Here is a 20,272-nt window from a genome sequence, read left to right on the forward strand (position 1 = left end):
TGGGAGAGAAGATCAGAAGAGAAGGATTGAATCGAAGAAGAAATATTTTGAGTTTTGAAAGAAGAGGAAAAGCTGAAGAGTTGGGAGAGAGGGGCTGGAACTCAGGAGAGATTTTCGTTCCTTTGGAGTGAACAGTTGCGCCCTCAGAATGCACCTATTTATAGAGCGAGGTGAGCAGATCTCCACCGTTGGATGGACGATTCCTGTGATTCATTCTACGCGTTGGATTAAAGTCGCCCTGAAACCCGGAAAAGTTGTTGGCGCGTGGAGAGCGTGTAAGGGGACCGAGGGAATCTCGAGGCGCTGTGGCAGACAGCTGTAGCCGAAAGCAGATTTGACTGCCATAAATCACGGAAGGGATAAGCCGTGACACAAGTGGGCCGTACTTGGGCCTGTCTCGGATCAAGGCATCACTGTAGCTGTGGGTGGAGGCCTGATGGGCCGAGTTTCAGAAACAGTTTTGGACATGATGGGCCGAGTTTCTGAAACAGTTTTGGATGAGTTGGGCTGGGTTTCTGCAACAGTCTTGGATGTTTTGTGCCGAATTGTTGAAACAGTTGAAACAGTTGGTTTAAATAAAAGGATTGGTATGGATAATAACGTGAGCAGCCGTGCTCGAGTGGTTGAGTGTAAAGTTCGTGTACAAGAGGTCTGAGGTTCGAACCTCGCCTCTCGTTTATTTTTATTATGTTCGTTTATGACATAATAAGTATAAAATTTGTACACATTATATTAAGCACAGCTTGTGCTCCAGTGGTTGGGGACAAAGGTTTCGTGCAGCAAGTTAAGGTTTCGAACCTTGCCTCCCCCGTTTTTTTTTATTTATGTCACTCCATCAGAACCCTCCTCCGAAGGCTGAAACCAGCAAGAAGGCTGCCACTCGCCCGCATACCGCTCCTCCAAAGGAGTAAATGGAGGTACAAGTCTAGGCTGAAAGACTTTAAACATTAAGCGCTGCATGGGAGGCAACCCATTTGAACCGTAGCTGTGGAGGAGCCATCAACGCAGATTTGCTCTCTTAAACTCTATCTCCTCTATTACTATTTTCTGATTGTATCTTTGTTATTTGCATTTTTAGTTTTTGTTTTTAGGTTTTCTTGAGTTAATCATTCCATTCACATGATAATTGTTCATTGCATGCTCTAACTTGTTTAACATTGAGGACAATGTATGATTTAAGTGTGGGGGGAAGGATTAATGCTTGTAGTTAGTTTTTGTCATAAAAAGAAAACAAAATAAAAAATCAGAAAATTAAAAAAATTAAATTAAAAAAAAAAAAAAAAAAAAAAATCGTTAACTTTGTTTTAGGTTTTATATTCATGTTTTGGTTTTTGTTTATCTTTGTTCTTTAGTTTGTTTGTTTTGTTTGTTTGTTGTTAGAGCCAAAATTAACTTAGTTTCATTTTCGAAAAAACCAAAAACAAAATCCCCCCTTTTCGTGTAAAATGTTTATATTTTGTGAATACATTTGTGAATATTATACTTTGTTTTAATTTTAATTGTTTAATTGTTTGACAATGACAGGTGTACCCTCAATCCCCGGAATAGAACGATCCCTATTTGCTTATACTACTAACGATCTTTTCAGGGTTAAATTATGCGCTTGCTTTGAGCGTATCAGAGAACCCACTTTGAATCGCGTCCTATGGTGGTCGGAGGAGGGAGAACGAAGCCAGCGAAATGGAGAGGAGAAACCGGGCTCGGGGGAGAAGAGGAAAGCTCGGGTTTCCATTTTGGGAAATCTGGGCTTTTCTGCAATTTTCCCAAAAATTCGTCCTTTTATACAAAAATGAAAAGTTTTTCCGAAGCTCATAACTTCTTCATACGAACTCCGATTATCGCGTTCCGTATGTCCACGAACTCGTATCGACGTGCTCTACAACTTTCGTGAAGGAATCTTTCAGAGAATCTCAACGTATCAAAAGTCAACCTTAGCAACCCCCCTAAAGTCATACTTTTCGAATAAAATTTCGTCCGAAACACTTCCGCTCCGTCCACGAGCCACGAAACCGTCCGATACCCACAATTTAAATTTCGGAAAATCCTCGGAAAGTAAATACGAATTTCCGGGGCATCACATCCGGTCAATGGGATAATCATCAAAGGAGAAGAGGAGGTAGAGATGACCACACTACATCTAGAGGCCGAGATTCACATGAATATGATACTAGAGGCCGAGTTGATATGGAGCCTCGTGGTAGAGGTTTATATGATGTTTCTCATGTTTCTAGAGATGATGGAGCTATGACTTCTAAGATTGAGAGGCTTGAAGTAAAGATTGACAAGAAATTTGAGATGCTTCTTCAAGCGCAAAAGGGTAATGGTACTTCTTCTTCACATGTCAAGAGTGTTACTACTTCACATCTTTTCTTGATTTGTGAGTCCCCTCATCATTCTACTGATGATTGTCACTTGGCTTCGCAATTTTCGGAATTTGTTGAGGAGCAAGTTAAAGTGGTTAGTTCTTATCAAAGGGCGCCAAGAAATGATTCTTACTCTACTACATATAATCCGGGTTGGCGTAATCACCCAAATTTCTCATGGAGAGATGGTGGAGGGTCCTCTAATACAAACCAAGGTGGTTCTCATTCATATGGAGGGAATCAAGGCCCTAATTCTTCATCTTTTAGTCCCCGCGGCCATGGGAACACACAATTTGGCTACACATGCTTATGGAGGAGCCCCACATGACACTCAAAGGTTTGATCAAAGTCCCCAATCATTTGGAGGTGCCAATCCTACACAAAATCCTCCTCCCGGATTTCAAAATAGGCAAGCACCACAACCAGAACCAAAGAAGTCTCATATGGATGATATATTGGCCACCCTAGCTCAAAAAATTATCAATGGCGCCATATGGCACAATGAAAGGTAGAATTTTGTTAGGGAGTTTTGAATTGGGAATTCACTAAAGTAAAAGCAAACAACTTATTATCAAGCAAGAAATTAAATTCGGATTTCAAATTAATGGGAACATGGGAGTGTCGGGTGATTCACACTAACTATCTTGCAAATATCGATGCCAATTTCACAAATGCATGCATTTCCTATATGTGTCGAGTCCAGTATCTAGTACCGGTTAAGGCTACTAAACCAATTATCCTTTCGGTGTATTGACTATGCCGGTTAAGGCCACAATCAACTCTCTAATTTGGGCATTACGCCCCACATGACACTCAAAGGTTTGGTCAAAGTTCCCAATCATTTGGAGGTGCCAATCCTACACAAAATCCTCCTCCCGGATTTCAAAATAAGCAAGCACCACAACCGGAATCAAAGAAGTCTTATATGGATGATATATTGGCCACCCTAGCTCAAAGTCATACTTCTCTTACACAAAGCCAAGCAAACCGAGACTTGTTCTTACTTAGTTAGTTTTTCGGGCTTTTAGCCCTCCTTTTAACCAAAAAAAAAAACAAGAGTTTCTTATCCAAGGCCTTCATAGGTTCTTTTGCGGCTTTGCCACAAATTGTCCAAGTCAATGACACAAATAAGTGTGTAAGTTAAGATTCCATTTATGACTTCAAAATGTAGTGGATATCTCCATTATTACTCACTTTCCTCGATTTTCTCTTCTTTTTGTCATAAAATTTACAAAGATATAAAACACAAGTAAACAAGAAACTAACTAAATAAATATGGAGATTTGATATAAAAATATAGACAATTAAGCACTTATCACTAAACGGCAAAATTTATCGATTCTTCGATAATGTTTAAATTTGTGAGGCATCCCCAAAAAACTCCCCATCGTATGACATTCTCCATTTGATCTTACGGGAGGGGGAACTTGAACTTAGGACCTCAACCATAGTTGCGATTTTTGAATAGCCCTACCAGTAGGGCTGTCAATGGGTCGTGTCGGGTTGAGTTCGTGTCGGGTCAAGGTATTTGTCGTGTCACAAGAGACAAACTCAAACTCAACCTATTTAATAATCGTATCGAAAATTTAAACTCAAACCCAACTTATTTATTAAACGGATTACCCGTTTCCAACCCACTTAACCCATTTAATAAATAGGTCGTGTCGTGTTGGATGAAATGACTCATTTAAGGATTAACATTGCGACCCATAAACTAAAAAAAATGCATAAATTGATTAAATTCACTAAAAAATCCACAAGACGAAGAATATAAATAATTATATATAATTCATAAATAATTAAATCAAATAATGATGAAGTAAAATATTTCAAATTGTCCAATCGTAAGATCAAATACTCCAAATGTCCAAAATTTCAAGAAGAAGTATAACATAATCGGGTTATATGGGTTCACTTCGTGTTGACGGGTTGACTCGCGGCCAACCCGTTTATTAAATGGGTCATGGCGGGTTGACCCACTTTTTAATCATGCGGGTTCAACCCGCTTTATTTCGTGCAGGTTTCGAGTCGTGTTATCGGGTCGTGTTGGAATTGACAGCCCTACATACCAGGTTTTCTTCCATTGTTAAATTTCTATGCATAAAACTCCATGGATCTACAGTAGGTGATCAACAAAAGTGATAAAGGCCATCTATTCTTGACGGGCTTTGCCCTCATAAACATGGTTGTTATTGTGGTGTTGTATGAATCTATCGAAGATCGAACTAAATTAAGCCAATTGACTGACCAAAGCTTCCCTCATTACCCTCCTCATCCCTTGGGGTAACCACAAAAGCTTAACAATTGTAGGCGGATTTGAGCCATTGGAAATCGAAACATATATAGTTTTAGTTTTTCTCAAAGAAAGTTTTGATTTTGGTGAAAATTTCAGTTAAAAATAAGAGAGAGAGTTTAGGGGGTCGGGGTCTGGGTCTAGGTGGGTGGGAAAAGGCGATCAGAGCAGTCAAGAAGAGGTTCGTAGAATCTAGAGTTGTCATCAAGAACACAGCATTCAGAATTTGATTTTCTTTTCTTCTTCTTCTTTCCCTATCATAGGGTCCAACATTTTTAATTTATTTTTGGAGGTGATCAACAAAAGCGACAAAGACCACTTATTCTTGATTGGCTTTGGCCTCATAAACATGTGTTGTTGTATGAATCTATCGAAGAACCAACTAAATTGAGCCACTTGACTGATCGAAGCTTCCCTCGTTAGTCTCCTCATCACTTGGGGTAACCCCAAAAGCTTAACAATTATAGGAGGATTTGAGCTTCTTCTTTTTTTTTTTTTACTTAATCCAACAATTAAATAACCACAAGAGTCGAACTCACACCCTCTTACTTACAATGAAACACCTTTTTTTTTTCTTTAGGCAAAAAGACTATAATTAAATATGAAAACCCCTGGGGCAACCAATGTTTACAACATCAAAAAGCAAGGCATTTGATATATTTCTTTTAATTGTATTAGTCCAAGAGCAACCATCAAAGGATCTATGGCCTACATTTGCAATTGCATCTACAACAAAATTTACTTCCCTAAAGACATGCTTGAAGGTGATAGAGGAAAACATAGTAGCAATCTTCTTAATATCTTGGACAATTTTCACTATCCTCCATGGTGGTTGGATAATACCCCTTACCACATCAATAACAAGTTTTGAGTCGCCTTCAACCTGGGGGTTCAAGAAGCCTTGCTGTTGTGCACTGACGAGGCTATTTCATAGAGCTGTTGCTTTTGCTAATGGAACTATGGTGCTTCCAAATCCTTTGGCAGCTGTGTAAAGCGGTTTACCGGAAGCATCTCTGATGATGAAGCCTCCAACTGCAGAGTTCCTTTGTCTAGAACCATCAAAATTAACTTTCACATAATCTCTAGGGGTAGGTTGCCACATAATAGTGGCCGGATGGTTTTGCATAGTCTTCCTCCCATTTGGATGTATTGTTTCTTTGATATCATTAAGAATAGCAGCTGAACTTGCTACAACTGCATTTGGGAAGCTAATAGCTCCTCTAAAGACAGTGTCATTTCTGGATTTCCAAATTTGCCAATAGATTATTAGCATCTTAACAAACTTCCCACTATCATATCATTCATATGGTTGATTAACAAAACAGTTGAAAGACCTTTAAATAGCCTTCCTCCCAGTTATTTTGGGAGGAATGCTATTTAGCAGTTTCATTATCATTATCACACAGTGGACAACAATTATCCAAACAAATGATTAGCAGTTTCATTATCATTATCACACAGTGGACAGGAATTATCATCAATGTAACCAAACTTGGAAAGTCGATCTCTTGTTTTCAATCTCACTCTCAATAAAAGCCAACCAAAAATTTTAATTTTCAGAGGAATATTGAGCTTCCAGAGCTTACTTAGAAACTCAATATTGTTGTGTTTTTCCATATTATCAAGCTACAGCCAAGTTGCAGACTAGGATGGATGTCTGAGCGGTTGAAAAAGTCGGTCTTGTAAATCGAAGTTAGTAAATTGATCATTAGAAGAAGGTCCCCAAACAAATTCATCCTCCTGATCTGTGTAAGGGATAGGAATACCAGTAATCTGGATGACAACAATATGGTCTAGATAGTTTAAAATTTTAGTTCTATTCCAAACTGACAATATAGTCAGCTATTGTTTCATTTAGATCGATTAACTGATCAGGGATAATATCAAAGAGAGGATAATCAAAAACTCAATTAAATGTCTAGAAGTTTATGGACTTACCATTGCCAACAATTCATCTCATACATTTAAGTATGAGCTATCTTGCATACAAGTTCCTTTCCAAGCAAGAGAATTCGATTGCTTCTTCTTAACTTGAAAGAAAGAGACATTTTTAAGATATTTCCTTCTTACAATTTGAGACCTCCAATTGTCATGGTCTGTGATTATTTTCCAAGCCATTTTTGCAATGGCTGCATTGTTAAAGAAGGCACTAGGCCTAATACCAAGTCCCCCTATACTTTTGGAAATGCAAACTTTATCCCATGCAACTAGAGGGAATTTTGTACTTGATCACTAGAAGAAAGTTCTTGCTTGCTTGTCTATACCGTTGGTGATTTTCTGTGGCCATTTAAAATAGGACATGACATTGTTAGGCATACCAGAAATGTTAGATTTAATAAGAGCCATTCTCACAGCTCTATGGAGTGTGCCTTTCTTCCATCCTACTAGCTTACTTGAGATTTTCAGTAACAATTCTTTGGCATTAATAGGGTGTTTCCAAAAGATAACATTATGTATTCCTAAGTACTTACCAATAGTAGATTTCTACTGGATACTAAGAATGTCGACAATATCTAACTTGAGACTACAAGGAACCTTAGGAGAAAAGTAAAGTGAGGACATTTCCAGAAGCCAGAGAAAAATTAGTAAGAACTTTAAGATATGTTTAGCAGCCCTTTTAGTGGCCTTGCCAAAAATTAGACAATCATCAGCATACATTAGGTTAGAAATTCTAAATCCTAAAAGGGACAACAAAAGTCCTACTTGTGACTTATGATTACTAGCTAACTCAGATGTTTGATTAGTGGTTCCATGGTGTCACGAGCCACACTTAAGAGTTGTGCTATCGTGACATATTATAAAGGAGATGCCGAGAGGGGCGAACCTTGAGGCAAGAGATGCCAAGAGGGGGCGAGCCTTGAGGTAAGGAGATGCCGAGAGGAGTAAGCCTTGGGACAAGGAGAAGTCAAGAGGGGCGAGTCTTGGAAGCCCAAGGGCGAGCTTGAAGCTAAAGTGAAGACGAGTGGCATTGTCGTAATTAAGTGGAAGTTCTGGTTCGACGTACTTCGGCTCAGAATTTGGGAAAACTCTAAACATGAGAAATGTCCGGGACGTCGAAAAGAGTTCAATGCACTTGACGGCATGTCATTTGGATTTTCTATGAATTAGTTATGGACAATTAGTCTCCTCGGCTATTTTGATGTTTCCTCCTGCCAAGTTCATGTAAGCAAGATATGCTCTATAGGGGAGACATGGTGTCAAGCTCTCCACCACCCCCGGTGCTGGCCTTCATGGGGCACTAAGTGAGCTTCTCCCGGGCACCCGTGGGGGCCTAGGGGACCGGGCATGTGTCGTCAGAAAGGGGCGCCGGCATATGTTTCCACGAGTCAGGAAGTCTCGTGGACGGTATTGGCCGAAAGGCTGATATTGCGGGTCGACGTCGGGGACGAGGTTCGGATGAGGGCGATCCTTATGCCATCGGCGTTAGACAAACATGTGGGCTTACGGAAGATATGTCGGGACCTCGTGGTGCTCATTGGCCACAGAGCAAGCGACGTGGGCATGTGTTAGGGTTCGACCTTGCCCAAAGCAAAGTGATGCCAACAAGCACGGGAGGGGCGACCCCGTGCTAGACTGAAGGAAGCTTAAGAGGGGCATCAAGGATGAGTTGCTCACTCGAGCGGCGTGCCAACAAGCAAGACGGCATGCCCTCTTGAGGATTGCCCTACGGGCTGGAATATGCCTTGGAGCCATGACAGTCATCAAGAAGAGAACATGGTAGCCTTGTTAGAGGGAAAATGCCACAAGGCCTCGATGGCTTGTCAAGTTGGTACTCAAGGCTTGAGCAGACAGGCAAGTGTTACCCATGAGCTGAGTGGGCTGTCTAGGTGATGCCCATGAGGCGAAGTATGAGGGCATGTGTTGCCCAAGTGCCAAGTGGGTTGCACGAGGGATGCTCACGAGGCAAGATACGACGGCAGGTGGTGTCCATGAGCCGAGTGAGTTGCACAAGTGATGCTCATGAAGTGCAGGATGAAAACAAGTGTTGCCTATGAGCTCATTGGGTTGTGCCAGTGATGCCACAAGACGAAGTAAGCGGGCACGTGCTGTCAAGTAAGGTGCGTACGTGATGCGCACAAGGTTAAAGTACGCGGGCATGGGTTGCCCTTGAGCTGAAGATTGAGTGGGTCGCATAAGTGGCGCCCATGAGGTCAAATATGCAAGACATGTGTTGTCTTGGAGCTGAGCGGGTGGTGCGAGAGATGCCGCGAAGTGAGGAAGGTGTGCAAGCTACTAAGGAATGATTCAAGGAAGAAATGTGAATGCCAACTTAGTCTCGGTACACGGTCATGCTACTTGCTATCGACGTGCGGGATGCACGCGGGTCAGTAATGGGCTGGCGAAAGCCGAGATGACATGAAAGCCTATCGGTTGGGCGAGTGTCTTGGAAGACAACCATGACACAAGGAAGCGATCGATTAGTCACAAGATGTGAGACTCATGCGTGAGTAGCTTTCGTTGGTAAACCCCAACAAGTAAGGGGACGATGTCGAAAGGGTCAAGTTGACAAGAGAAGCACACAGAAAGAAAAAGAAAAATGGAGTATCAAGGAAGTAAGGAAGTAGGCTGGCCTCGGTTTAGAGGAACCTTGGCACCTCACGGACTAATTCCGCTGCGTATAAAGTCGGCCCGTGACACATGGCTAAGATAAAGATGTATGGTGATAGAGGATCACCTTGCCCTATTCGTCTAGATGGCTTGAAACAACCTTCAGCATTTCTATTCACAAGAATGGAAAAGGAAACTGAGGTGATACAATTCATGATTTGTTTTATCCAATCTTCATGGAAGCCAAATTACTTAAGACAGCGCATAATGTAATTCCAATTGAGAAAATCATAAGCTTTTTCAAGATCCAACCTAACAGTCATAAACTAACAACCTAATAGTTTATTGTTAAAAGGTTGATTTGATAATTCTTATTGAATCCTCATTAGAAACTAACCTTCAAATTTAATCCCTCTAATTGGAAGAGGGGCTTCGAGGTTAAGATGGGTTATAAGTACTTACTGTGGGAACTAAAGAAAACATAATCTGAGCCGTATCAATTCAAAGGCAATCAACTCGAAAGTGATTTTCCCTATCATTCTTCTCAAACAGAACAGAACCACGACTGCAAGAGCTGTCAATACATAGCAAAACACCGGAAGCATACAAACACATCAATTCCACTCTTCTATTACTCATTCAATGACAGAAATTCATTAAAATAGAGATCTCAAAACCAAATATGTTTTTGAATAGAACATCCTTTTTCTATTTTGAGAAAGAAATTAAACCTGCTAAATACACAAGGCTACATATAATCTCACCTTATTTGACCTCTTTTTCCTCTTTTCCATTTCTTCTTTCCTTTTATGTTATAATAACTGCTTTCTTTCGAACTTTTGCTTCTGGGGTCAGTCGGCTGTCATTGGTTGGGTGATGCAACACCTGAAACGAGCCTTCCGGACAGTGGTCATGATCTCTGTCTCTGCAATCTCGAGCATTCTTACCACCTCAGTGAAGGGTGGCCTGGCATCAGGGTTGGCATCCCAGCACCTCGTCATTATCTCACCAAGAACAGTTAAGCAGTCAGGGGGAATGATAGGACGGACACCCTTATTGACAACTGCAAACGCTGCCTGCACTGCTGTCATGTTCGAGAACGGAAGCATCCCTGTGATAAGTTCCCAAAGAACAATCCCAAAGCTATAAACATCAACTTTCTGAGTGTACGGCCTATGCTGGATCATCTCCCTGTAGAGCCATACGATACAGCAAATGCACTCAATAGACAATCTTTATATAGTATGTACCCTAGGTAACTAATAAACAAATTTCTAACAGCAGTTCTCAATACTGAAAATCAGATAATCTGATGAAGATCTTTAACGAATTACTGATTTTAAAATAGAAAAAGCACAAACCTTGAAACCTTAATCAGAAAGGTTCAGTTTTTAATGTTCTGATTTCCCTATCATGAGCTTATTAATGAATCTATTTGACAACACCACTTGACAGGCTTCATATTAAGTTATCAAGTTATCAAATCAACTAATCAATGCCATCTAATTGGGCCAGTTGGCAATCACATAAGAAGGAATTTCAAAGGGCAAACATAAGAAACCCAAGAGAAAACACATATTATGATGCCATCAAACAATGAGTGATTCACAAAGATGCAACTAGTTTTGGGTTGGTTCGTCTAACTTTGACTTGATATAGCAAAAAATTCATCCCCATGTGCAATTCAATTTGGCCACATCCGGTCCAAGTCCCCGAATATATTTATATTATTTGGCTCATTATGGTCAGACAAGAGGAGGCAGGCTCAAAATAATGTCCCACCTTGGACACTACAAGTAACGTAAATAATGAAGAAATGAATCTACACAACAAGGCCTAAACTGGCATGGAAATTAATGTTTTAAAAGAATAGACTGAATGAGACAGGTACAAGAAGTGAATGTAACTCCAAACAGAAAAGTACATATATATAGAGCTAATTGATTAAAATACTTCCAATTGTTCAACTGCATATACGTGAAAGTCAATACATTTGTGAAGCCAAATTCATACACTAATCAGTTATGCATTTGTGGGTGTGTGTGGGTGTGTAAAACCCAATCCAAGATCCATCTCCTACCCAACTTAGCATGCTTAGATATATCATTTTCAAAACCAATTACTAAACTTCTAACTGTGCAATTGTCTGTTCATTAATTGGTTTATCTTTCATGCGAGTCATAAATTCTCTACATCTGGATAGTTGCAATGTATACCGATGAAATAAGACTAGTGATCTGTACTAATGATGCTAGTAACCAGAAAACAATTTTAGATTGCACCAAATACTGGATGATATAATTTATAATTCGTAGGCCAAATAGTATATCTCCTTTTTGTGGGGAAGTCAAGTACACGAGTCACACTATTTAATACAGATGCAAACATCAGTAATTTATGGTCAAAGAATATGAAGACCAATCCTGGTTATGTTACCAATCCAGTGTGATAGAATCATATCTAGTCAAATCAATACCAGAGTACAACTCAGAATTATGTTGCATGCAATAATCAAAATCCTATCTAAGTACCACTTCCCGCAATACACCTCACAAATTATACTGCATGCTATTTCTTTGGTTTCTAGTGATTAAGGTTTGATTAAATACTGATACTGGTTGGTATTGGCAAATAAAGTGCACCATGTTTAAAAATGTACACGTGATCATTTATCAGATAAGCCATAAAGAACAAAACGAAATACTATACATATGTTTTGTAGGCACAAACTTAGAAACTAAATGTTATTTTATGCTGGGGAGGATTAAATTAGAACTTAAGGTATAAGTACTGATTTAGAGTTTTAATTATATTAGGAGACTGAAATCCACACTCCATGTTTCCTTTTTTAGTAATTAGGTTCTGTCTTTTTGTAGCGTGAATTGTAAAACATTGATGTTAAAATACTAAAAAAAGAAACACGGAGTGTGGATTGTAAAATGGAGTGTGTGAATTTCATTCCCCTTATTAGATTATGAGTTGCGGATTTCTAGGTCAATATGGATACCTTAACAAACCAGCCTTATTGTTAGTTTGTAAAATGGGTTTCAAAATTCCCATAATCATTTGGGAATGATTAAGTTCAGTTATCTATGCCTCTCTTCCTTAAAAGTTCCTTCCATTGCCCACTTTGAACCCCATCACCATCACCATCACCATGACCATCACAATCTTATTCCATTTCACAAATTAAAATGTTGCCACTAGCACAACCTAACATGTTCATCACATTCCACAAGTATATATGTTGCCACATGAATTTTAATCCATTCCCCAAATAAACATGTTCATCACAATCATAAATTCGTTTCTTTTTTCTGAAAATGAAAATAAAAGTAAAAATAAAAATAATTAGACCACATGAATAAGAGCAAGCTATTCTCCTCATAAGAATCATCAAGAATTTTTAACACGCCCCTTCATGCGCTAAGAAGAGCCATTTTAAAATCTAAACCTCATGTGGCGCCTCCTTCACACAATTTTTCCGGCAACGAAGGACATCAAACCTCAAGATCCAGTTTTCGCAAGAAAGAATGAATGATACTAAATCCAGGAAAGAAAATATTTATTTTATGCACAGGCGCAAGCAGGGGATGAGCCACAGTGGCACCAGGATACACCACTACACCCCCTGAAAGAATTTTGATGAGAGTCTCATCTATTGAGCCACTGCAGACTAATAGCAACTCGTTATGGGTATAGCATTGGGCTCTCCTACTCATATATGAGCTTCGGTTATACAAATTGGTTATAGACAGTAGCACGTCTAATATTTTCCTATTATTAGTTTTTGTAGCCATTGCCAGGTTGGCTAGGTGAACCCTTCCCTTCTCCTATATGTACACTTGGCTTGTACAACAGTGTGAATGAAATGAATTAAGTTTTTGCTTTTATGCATCGGAAAGGAGGAGGGAATCTAGTGGTGAAAATATCTAATGAAACTGTCGTTGGAATTGAGATCTCATTCAAACAGAAAGATATCAAATATTTTTTATGGAGTTTCCTTTTGCATAGATTCTATGGGAGATCCGATCCGCAAGGACCATGAATGGGAATTGTGTAAATTAAGTGTTTCATTTCAACTACTTTTCTCTCGATTGATATTATCAGAACTAGAAAGAAAAATAATACTGCATTGAGTATATATATACCTTACCTTTAAGAAAGTTCATGTCAGTTTGCTATATATATATATATATATAGAAACTTGCTCAGGTGCGGATATCCGCACCAAAGCAAAAAGGTGCGGATTTGTCATTTTTTCCCACTTTCCGATCATATTTTCACATCTTAACCGTTCAATTTTTAGGTCCTAATGTATAGATCATCTCTACAAAATTTCAGCCAAATTGATGATCGTTAAGGCATCCAAAACTGCAATTTAGATGAACGAACCGAATCTGTCGAACCGGAACCGTTCGTTTTTATAATGGTAAATTGCAGTTTTGGATGCCTTAACGATCATCAAATTGGCTGAAAATTTGCAGAAGTGATCTATACATTAGGACCTAAAAACGGAACGGCTAAGATGTGAAAATATGATCGGAAAGTGGGGAAAAACTGAAAATCCGCACCGAAGCAAAAAGTGCGGACGTCCGCACCCAAGAAGGGCTGTATATATATATATATATTTATGTGTGTGTGTGTTTGGTTGAAAGATGATGGTTTTATTGAATACGAAGAATAGAAGGAAGAAAATAGTAATGCAGGCTCTGTAGCTAAGTAATACACAATGTAAAGGGTATGATTCAGCCAATGGCCACAGTAAGTATTTAGTGTCATCTAATGATGGGATTTTGCTTCACAGATTTTGTGCTGTTTGCAGCCAACACTGATAATTTAGGAAGTGGAACAAAGCTGATTATGGCTAATGAAGAAGAGTAAGAAAGTTCACACCGGTGGTATGAGGGCCTGGCTCTGCCACTGTGTGCAAGCTTATCCCTTAGGTCTTCTATTTCAAAGTTAAGGTTTATTAATTACAATATTATAATGTTATAGTTTTAAAAGTATAATAATATGCTGTTTCGGTTTATTGTTGTTTCAGTTCCTCTAATGACATATTTCCTCTCTAATTAACATCATGCTCTTAATATAAGGAGACTTCTTATGGCCGACTGGCCATTTATCTATCTGTACACAATCTTTTGTAACAAATGATAATGATAATATAACTTTGATCAATCGCAGTTATCAAAATTTAAGAGTGCCCATAAATAGTACATTACATGATTTTTTGAACTAGATAAACCATTCATGTTATGGGAAACACGAATTACTCTTTCAGTGCACACTGCCATATGAACTTTGAAACAGTATCCAGCACATGTTTTCTTTTAGACTTGCAACAAAGAAAACTAGTTACAAATTGGATACTATGAACATCTAGCAAAACCAAAAAACTACAGAAAATACTAATATCAACAACTGTAGGTAATGCAATTACTCCAACAAAGAAGATAAAATCAAGATATCCAATTTTTTCAAAACAGAAAGTAAAATTGGCTAACGGTGTACCATGCGGAATTGAGAAATAGCAATCAAGTAAAGGATCATCCAGGCTAATGACAATAAGGCCATGAAAAGGGCAATTAAAATTCAGTAATGAAGACAACAATAGTAACAGATGAAAAGATATCACAGCTAAAAGGTCAAGAAACTTACGGAGCCATCCAGCGGTATGTCCCAGTCTCTGGGGTCATTCCTTCCGTCTGCACCTCAATACGGGCAACCCCAAAATCAGCAATTTTAATTGATTTGTCTGAAAAAATCAAAAGGTTGTCCGATTTCAAGTCCCTGTGAATCAGCCCGAGCCCATGAACATATGCCATCCCCCTTGCAACATCCAAAGCTTGCTTGACTGCTAACTTCAACGGAACTGATCGGCTCTGCCTCTTGATCAAGAATTGCCGTACTGAACCACCCTTAGCATATTCTGTTACAATGCACCAAACCATTGGTTTACGGCAGCCACCGATAAAACGAACTATGTTCGGATGCTTCAACGTAGCCAACATCTTGACTTCCTGTTGAAACTGTTGCTCCATTATCTGAGCCTTTTCTGGGTCATTCTCAGGCCTCTCCAAAATTTTGATAGCAACATCCTCGCCATTGTAAGTACCTCTATATAGCTTCCCAAAAGCACCTTGCGCAAAAGCTTCACCCATGTTTAGCTTTCTTAAGTCAATTGTCCATGCCTCATAATTCTCAAGCCCCTCTGTGACGGAATTACTGTCCATTAGAGCTCGGGCAAGTTGATCATCACTGAGTGCATGTGTGACTCTTCCGCGATTAACACTTTGTGCAGCAACAGAGTCGTTGTCATTTCTGCGTCGCCGCAGGCCTTGGTGGTTCAAGATGCGAGTGTGGGAATCATTGGTATTTGAAGCAACGCTGCTGTTATCTATAGACATGGCGACAGAGCCTCCATCAACGCTAGTTTGCATACTGTCAGTGGACATGTTAGTACCCTCACCCTCATGAAGTTTGTGGTAAAAGCCTTGAGACAAATCATAATCGTTGTTGTTTAGACCTATAATTCCAGTGAACTTGGCACCACCTTCCAACATTTCCTTCTCCAACAGAAAAGCAGAACCTTCCAAGTTGCCCTAATTGTTCAGCATATAGTTTTCTGAAACCAACACCCCTTTCTCTCTCAAAAACCTGAAACCAAAATTGACCCACAGAACTTGTAAGTTTTTCCAAGAATGAACCAGACCCACAATAGAAATAAAAACTACAGATTCCCATGACTACTCTGCGGAATTATAGTGATAAAAATAATAATTATGCAGAGTAAAATCAATCACAACAGTTCTTCCCGAAAAGAACATAGCATACAATTTTGCATACAAACAAGTGAAAAAGCATTTGAAAAGTCTACGCAGATGATGGTCCTGAACAACAAGTGATAGGAAATCGAAGCCTAAGAAATGGGAAAGTTCTCAAGCTGTCAGCTAAAATTCTGTGAAGCTACAAGAAGAACAGAGATGGAATTTGGTAATTCCATCGGTTAAGCAGGAAACAACGCACCTCAATCGACGACTGCTCAGAGATCGAATGGAAAACAAAGACCCTCTTCTTCCCAGTCTTCCCTTTCTTCTATATCTCTCTCGCTTTCCTTTTTTTTTTTTTTCTTTTTTTCTTTTGTTCTCTCTAGTTTTCAATACTTAAATCGACTTCTTTTTTTTAAATATTTATTACCCTGGGAAAGTCTTCGGTGTAATCCCTCATACAGTCTCTCACCCTTTTTTCCTTTCCTTTTTTATTTTTCAGATCACAGAAACCGTCAAAACAGGCCCAAAACAGAAAAGAAAAAAAGTAAGCTAAGCATTAGAACCAATCTCAGCTCTTCTGGGTCTTAAAACTCCACCAAAATCATCCAGGTAGGCTTGAGAGGCATGGACAGGAGGATTCTCAAAAATTATGAGGCCAGGGGCATTGCTCAATGCTTGATTTGGCTAAGGCATCAGCAGTTATATTACATTCACGAAAAACTTGAGTGATTCTAGTTTGCTCCAAAATGGACATAAAATGGTAACAACCAGAGATCAGAGAACCTAGAGGATCCAAAGAGAGATCAGGCCTCTGCATTAATTGGACTAGAATGGCATAATCAGACTCAATTTCGAGCTTAGAGATGTGAAACTTCGGAGCAAGTTTCAAACCAAAGTATAGGCCCCAAGCTTCAGCATCCAGAATAGGTCGGTCATAATTTTTTTTTTTTTTTCACTATGATTCCCGAATTATTTAATGAATTTTATTTTCATTAAATTTTTCTGTCTACAGTATTATTAGAGATCGTCATGGCAATTGGATTGCTAGTTTTCAAGTTAACGAAAATAAAATTCATTAAATAATTCGGTCAACACTTGAAATTATGACAGACCAAATTTAGTTAGCATGTGGGCCCCACAAAATTTAGTTAGCACGTGGCTCGTGAGTCAGCAAAACCATGTAGAGTCTAAGAATGACACATGGCGACATATGAAAGGCCCGTCAGCAATAAATGAATATGTTCCGACCATATCAATTGATATTAAGGCAGATCAACCGAATTAAATCAATTGACTCCGGGAAAAATCAAATATTAAATGATGTCTACTGATTAGAGGTCAATTGAATTAAAATTGTTAATCAAGACGAAAATCAGAGATTAAATTAATTGGCCAAATTCCTTAATAGTTATGATTAAATCAATTAATTAAGGCTGACTAATAACTATGCTACTAAGGAATACAATTAATTACATGTCATGAATGTGTTCCAAATTGAGAGAGACGCTGACACCATAAATGCCCCAATGCCCCATCTTAAATCAAGGAGAAATTGAGAAAGGACTTCCGCTAGAGAGAAGAAATCACTCCCAAAATTCAAAAGTCTTCAAGTGTGTGAAGAACCCTCAAGCTACAAAATAGCCAGTTCCTCACCAACCTCAAGCCAAAGCACTCGTCACCTGTCAACCCTCGTGGCTGTCGTGCAACTCAAGATCAAGAGTCAATCGCCCTTGAGTCAAACATACCATCGGAGATAGAATCAGTGGATTACCCAAAAATTGTAACCGCACTTAAATTATTAATAAAATTATTATCTTTTTGTACACGTGTCTGTATTCTACTTGTTTTCAGATTTTCGTGTTTACAAATACCTCCAGCACCAATCTTTCCAGACAAGGAAGCTATAGTGCCATTAACATTAAGCTTGTAATAATTTTGAGGCCTCATCCAAGAGAGTATAGTGAAGTCATAAGTTCGGGCAATTTTGGCTTTGATGACAGCAAGTTTCCATTCCACAGCAGATTTCAAAATTATTTTCCCATGATTATTAGGCATAGTAAAAGTATCATCAAAAATCTGCTTATTTCTATTGTAAATATTATATATATGTGGCTGTCCACTGTAAATACTCATTAGTTATGTCTTTATGATGTAAATCCTACTCCTATATAAAGGGGTCTAATGAGAATGATACATTTCTACCTCCTCATATATTATGTTTCTCTATTCTATCTCTCTCTTATTCTTTAGTTTATAACACGTTATCAGCATGTTTTTCCTCTTATTTTTCTTTTTCTCCTTAAACTCCATGATGATCCGCAAGCCTATGGTGCAACATAGTTGCCTATGACCAAGGCTACTGATCTATGAGTTTTTCTCTCATTCTCAACGAACTGCTTTATATATAACATAAATATCTTATATTATTGCATTGTAGATATATGTGTTTCATGTTTATCATCTTTGTTCCTATTACATGTGAACATCAATTTGTTTTATGCAATCATTTACATATATTTATATGTATCTTTTATATAATGTAATTGTTGAGATTTATGTTTTATATTCAACTTTGAGAACTATTGTTCCAATTGTCAAGACTCGAGTCCATTAACCGAGTAGTCTTAGACCTATGGCTCTACAGACATCACATGAATGTTTTTCTCATATTTCCCTATAAGATCAATTGTTCATATTTATTAACACTTCAAAACCTTTGTTTCGTATATAAATTTTCTATCATTGTTCATAGAATATATAGTTCTAATACTTATGGATCTTGATATATCTCGTCTTGTCTCTTTGTAGAAAGATGACGCATCTGACAAAATTGGACGGTGAGCCTCTTGAAATTTCTGGCAATAACTATTTGAGCTGCGTTCTTGATGCCGAAATTCACCTTATAGCTAACAATTTACTATGCCAAAAAATGAATCAAACGACAGCTTTTCACTGTCGTCTGATAGGCCAAATAGATGTTGTTAATACTCATACCGTCTGATAGGAGAATCAGACAACGGCAGAAATGTGTTGTCTGATTTGCTTTAGTATGAGAGCAGACATGTAAATGTCTGTTATCTGAACACCAAAAAGAACAACAGAACTTGATATCATATATGTTGTCCAAAGCAATGTCTGTTGACATGAGCCTAACGGAAAACAACTTGTGAAGAGAAGTCAAACAACAAGCCTTGTGCAGAAACTGTTGTCTCTATTAATCTCTACATCAAGATTTAACTTAATTATGTTGAGTTTATTTAAGTAAGACAACAGAAAATTGAGAAAACCATTGGCTGTATATATTTGATACAATAGAATAAACTATTATGTTGTTGTGTGTTTTCTAATTGGGCAATTGAATATGTTTGAAAAGTATTGTAATTAGGTGGTTCATACAACGGTTTCTGCATTCCATTTTTTGATGTTCAATTGTTAGATGATAGTTTTTAGTTGGAATTGAATTGTCTGAAAGAGAATCATAACATATCCAAAAACACATCCATTGATTCCAAAACCAATTCATTACATCAGTACTGTGTTCATCCCAACATTAACACATACTAACCCTGCCTATATACTTAAAGGCCAAAAATATAAATTTATCCACAAATGTGTCCAGTGCACATTAACCATGCCTATACCTAAAGTAATCCGTCATCTCCGCTCCATTGCCCCATTTGACACTTTTTGCTACGTCATGCTAAAAAAAATTCAACTCTCATCAGTACATTGTTTTATGTAGAAAGTTCACAGAAAATGCACTACTTGTATAAACATAGATCCCACCATGGTTCTAAGTTTTAGAAACTACAATCTTGCACTACTTGTATAGACATACAAAGCACAACATGATGAATACTTACCACGTTCTCAATCTTGTGTTATTCATATACTGCATAAACTTCTGTTGGTGACGAAAAATTCCGTAGAGGAGTTTGACTCACCAATGAATGCAGTCTGGAGCGGAAGCTGACCGGGAACAATTGAGAAGTTTCCTTGGGGCGTTGACTCGAAGTTTGACCGTCGGCTCAAGGAGGGGGGGTACCTGCAGAAAACCCTCCGATGCCTAAGTCAGTACCTTTCTTAGTTGAGTGGAGTAAAACAAGTCGGAATCAGATGTCTTACCTGGTCAGTATGCCCCCTATTTATAGGTGAGGGAGAGCTTGCACCACAAGTCGCGTTTAATATCGATAACTGTACTCATTATTGCCATAACTCCGCAGTATTAAATAACGCCATCACTTCGCGTTATTCAATAATGTCATCAATAACGTAATCACTGCGCGTTATACCGT

General features: G+C 38.5%; 1 protein-coding gene across 1 annotated transcript; it reads right to left on the reverse strand.

The window, feature by feature from the left end:
• Positions 1-9,808: 9,808 nt before the first annotated feature.
• LOC133720737 (serine/threonine-protein kinase STY13-like) lies at positions 9,809-16,385 on the reverse strand. Its single transcript, XM_062147195.1, has 3 exons — positions 16,234-16,385; positions 14,866-15,864; positions 9,809-10,395 (listed from the first exon to the last, which is right to left on the reverse strand). The coding sequence occupies exons 2-3, from the start codon at positions 15,768-15,770 to the stop codon at positions 10,056-10,058; spliced, it is 1,245 nt and encodes a 414-aa protein (XP_062003179.1). The 5' UTR covers positions 15,771-15,864; positions 16,234-16,385; the 3' UTR covers positions 9,809-10,055.
• Between the last annotated feature and the right edge of the window lie 3,887 nt (positions 16,386-20,272).

The sequence above is a fragment of the Rosa rugosa genome, chromosome 7 (assembly GCF_958449725.1).
Source record: "Rosa rugosa chromosome 7, drRosRugo1.1, whole genome shotgun sequence".
NCBI lineage: Eukaryota > Viridiplantae > Streptophyta > Magnoliopsida > Rosales > Rosaceae > Rosa > Rosa rugosa.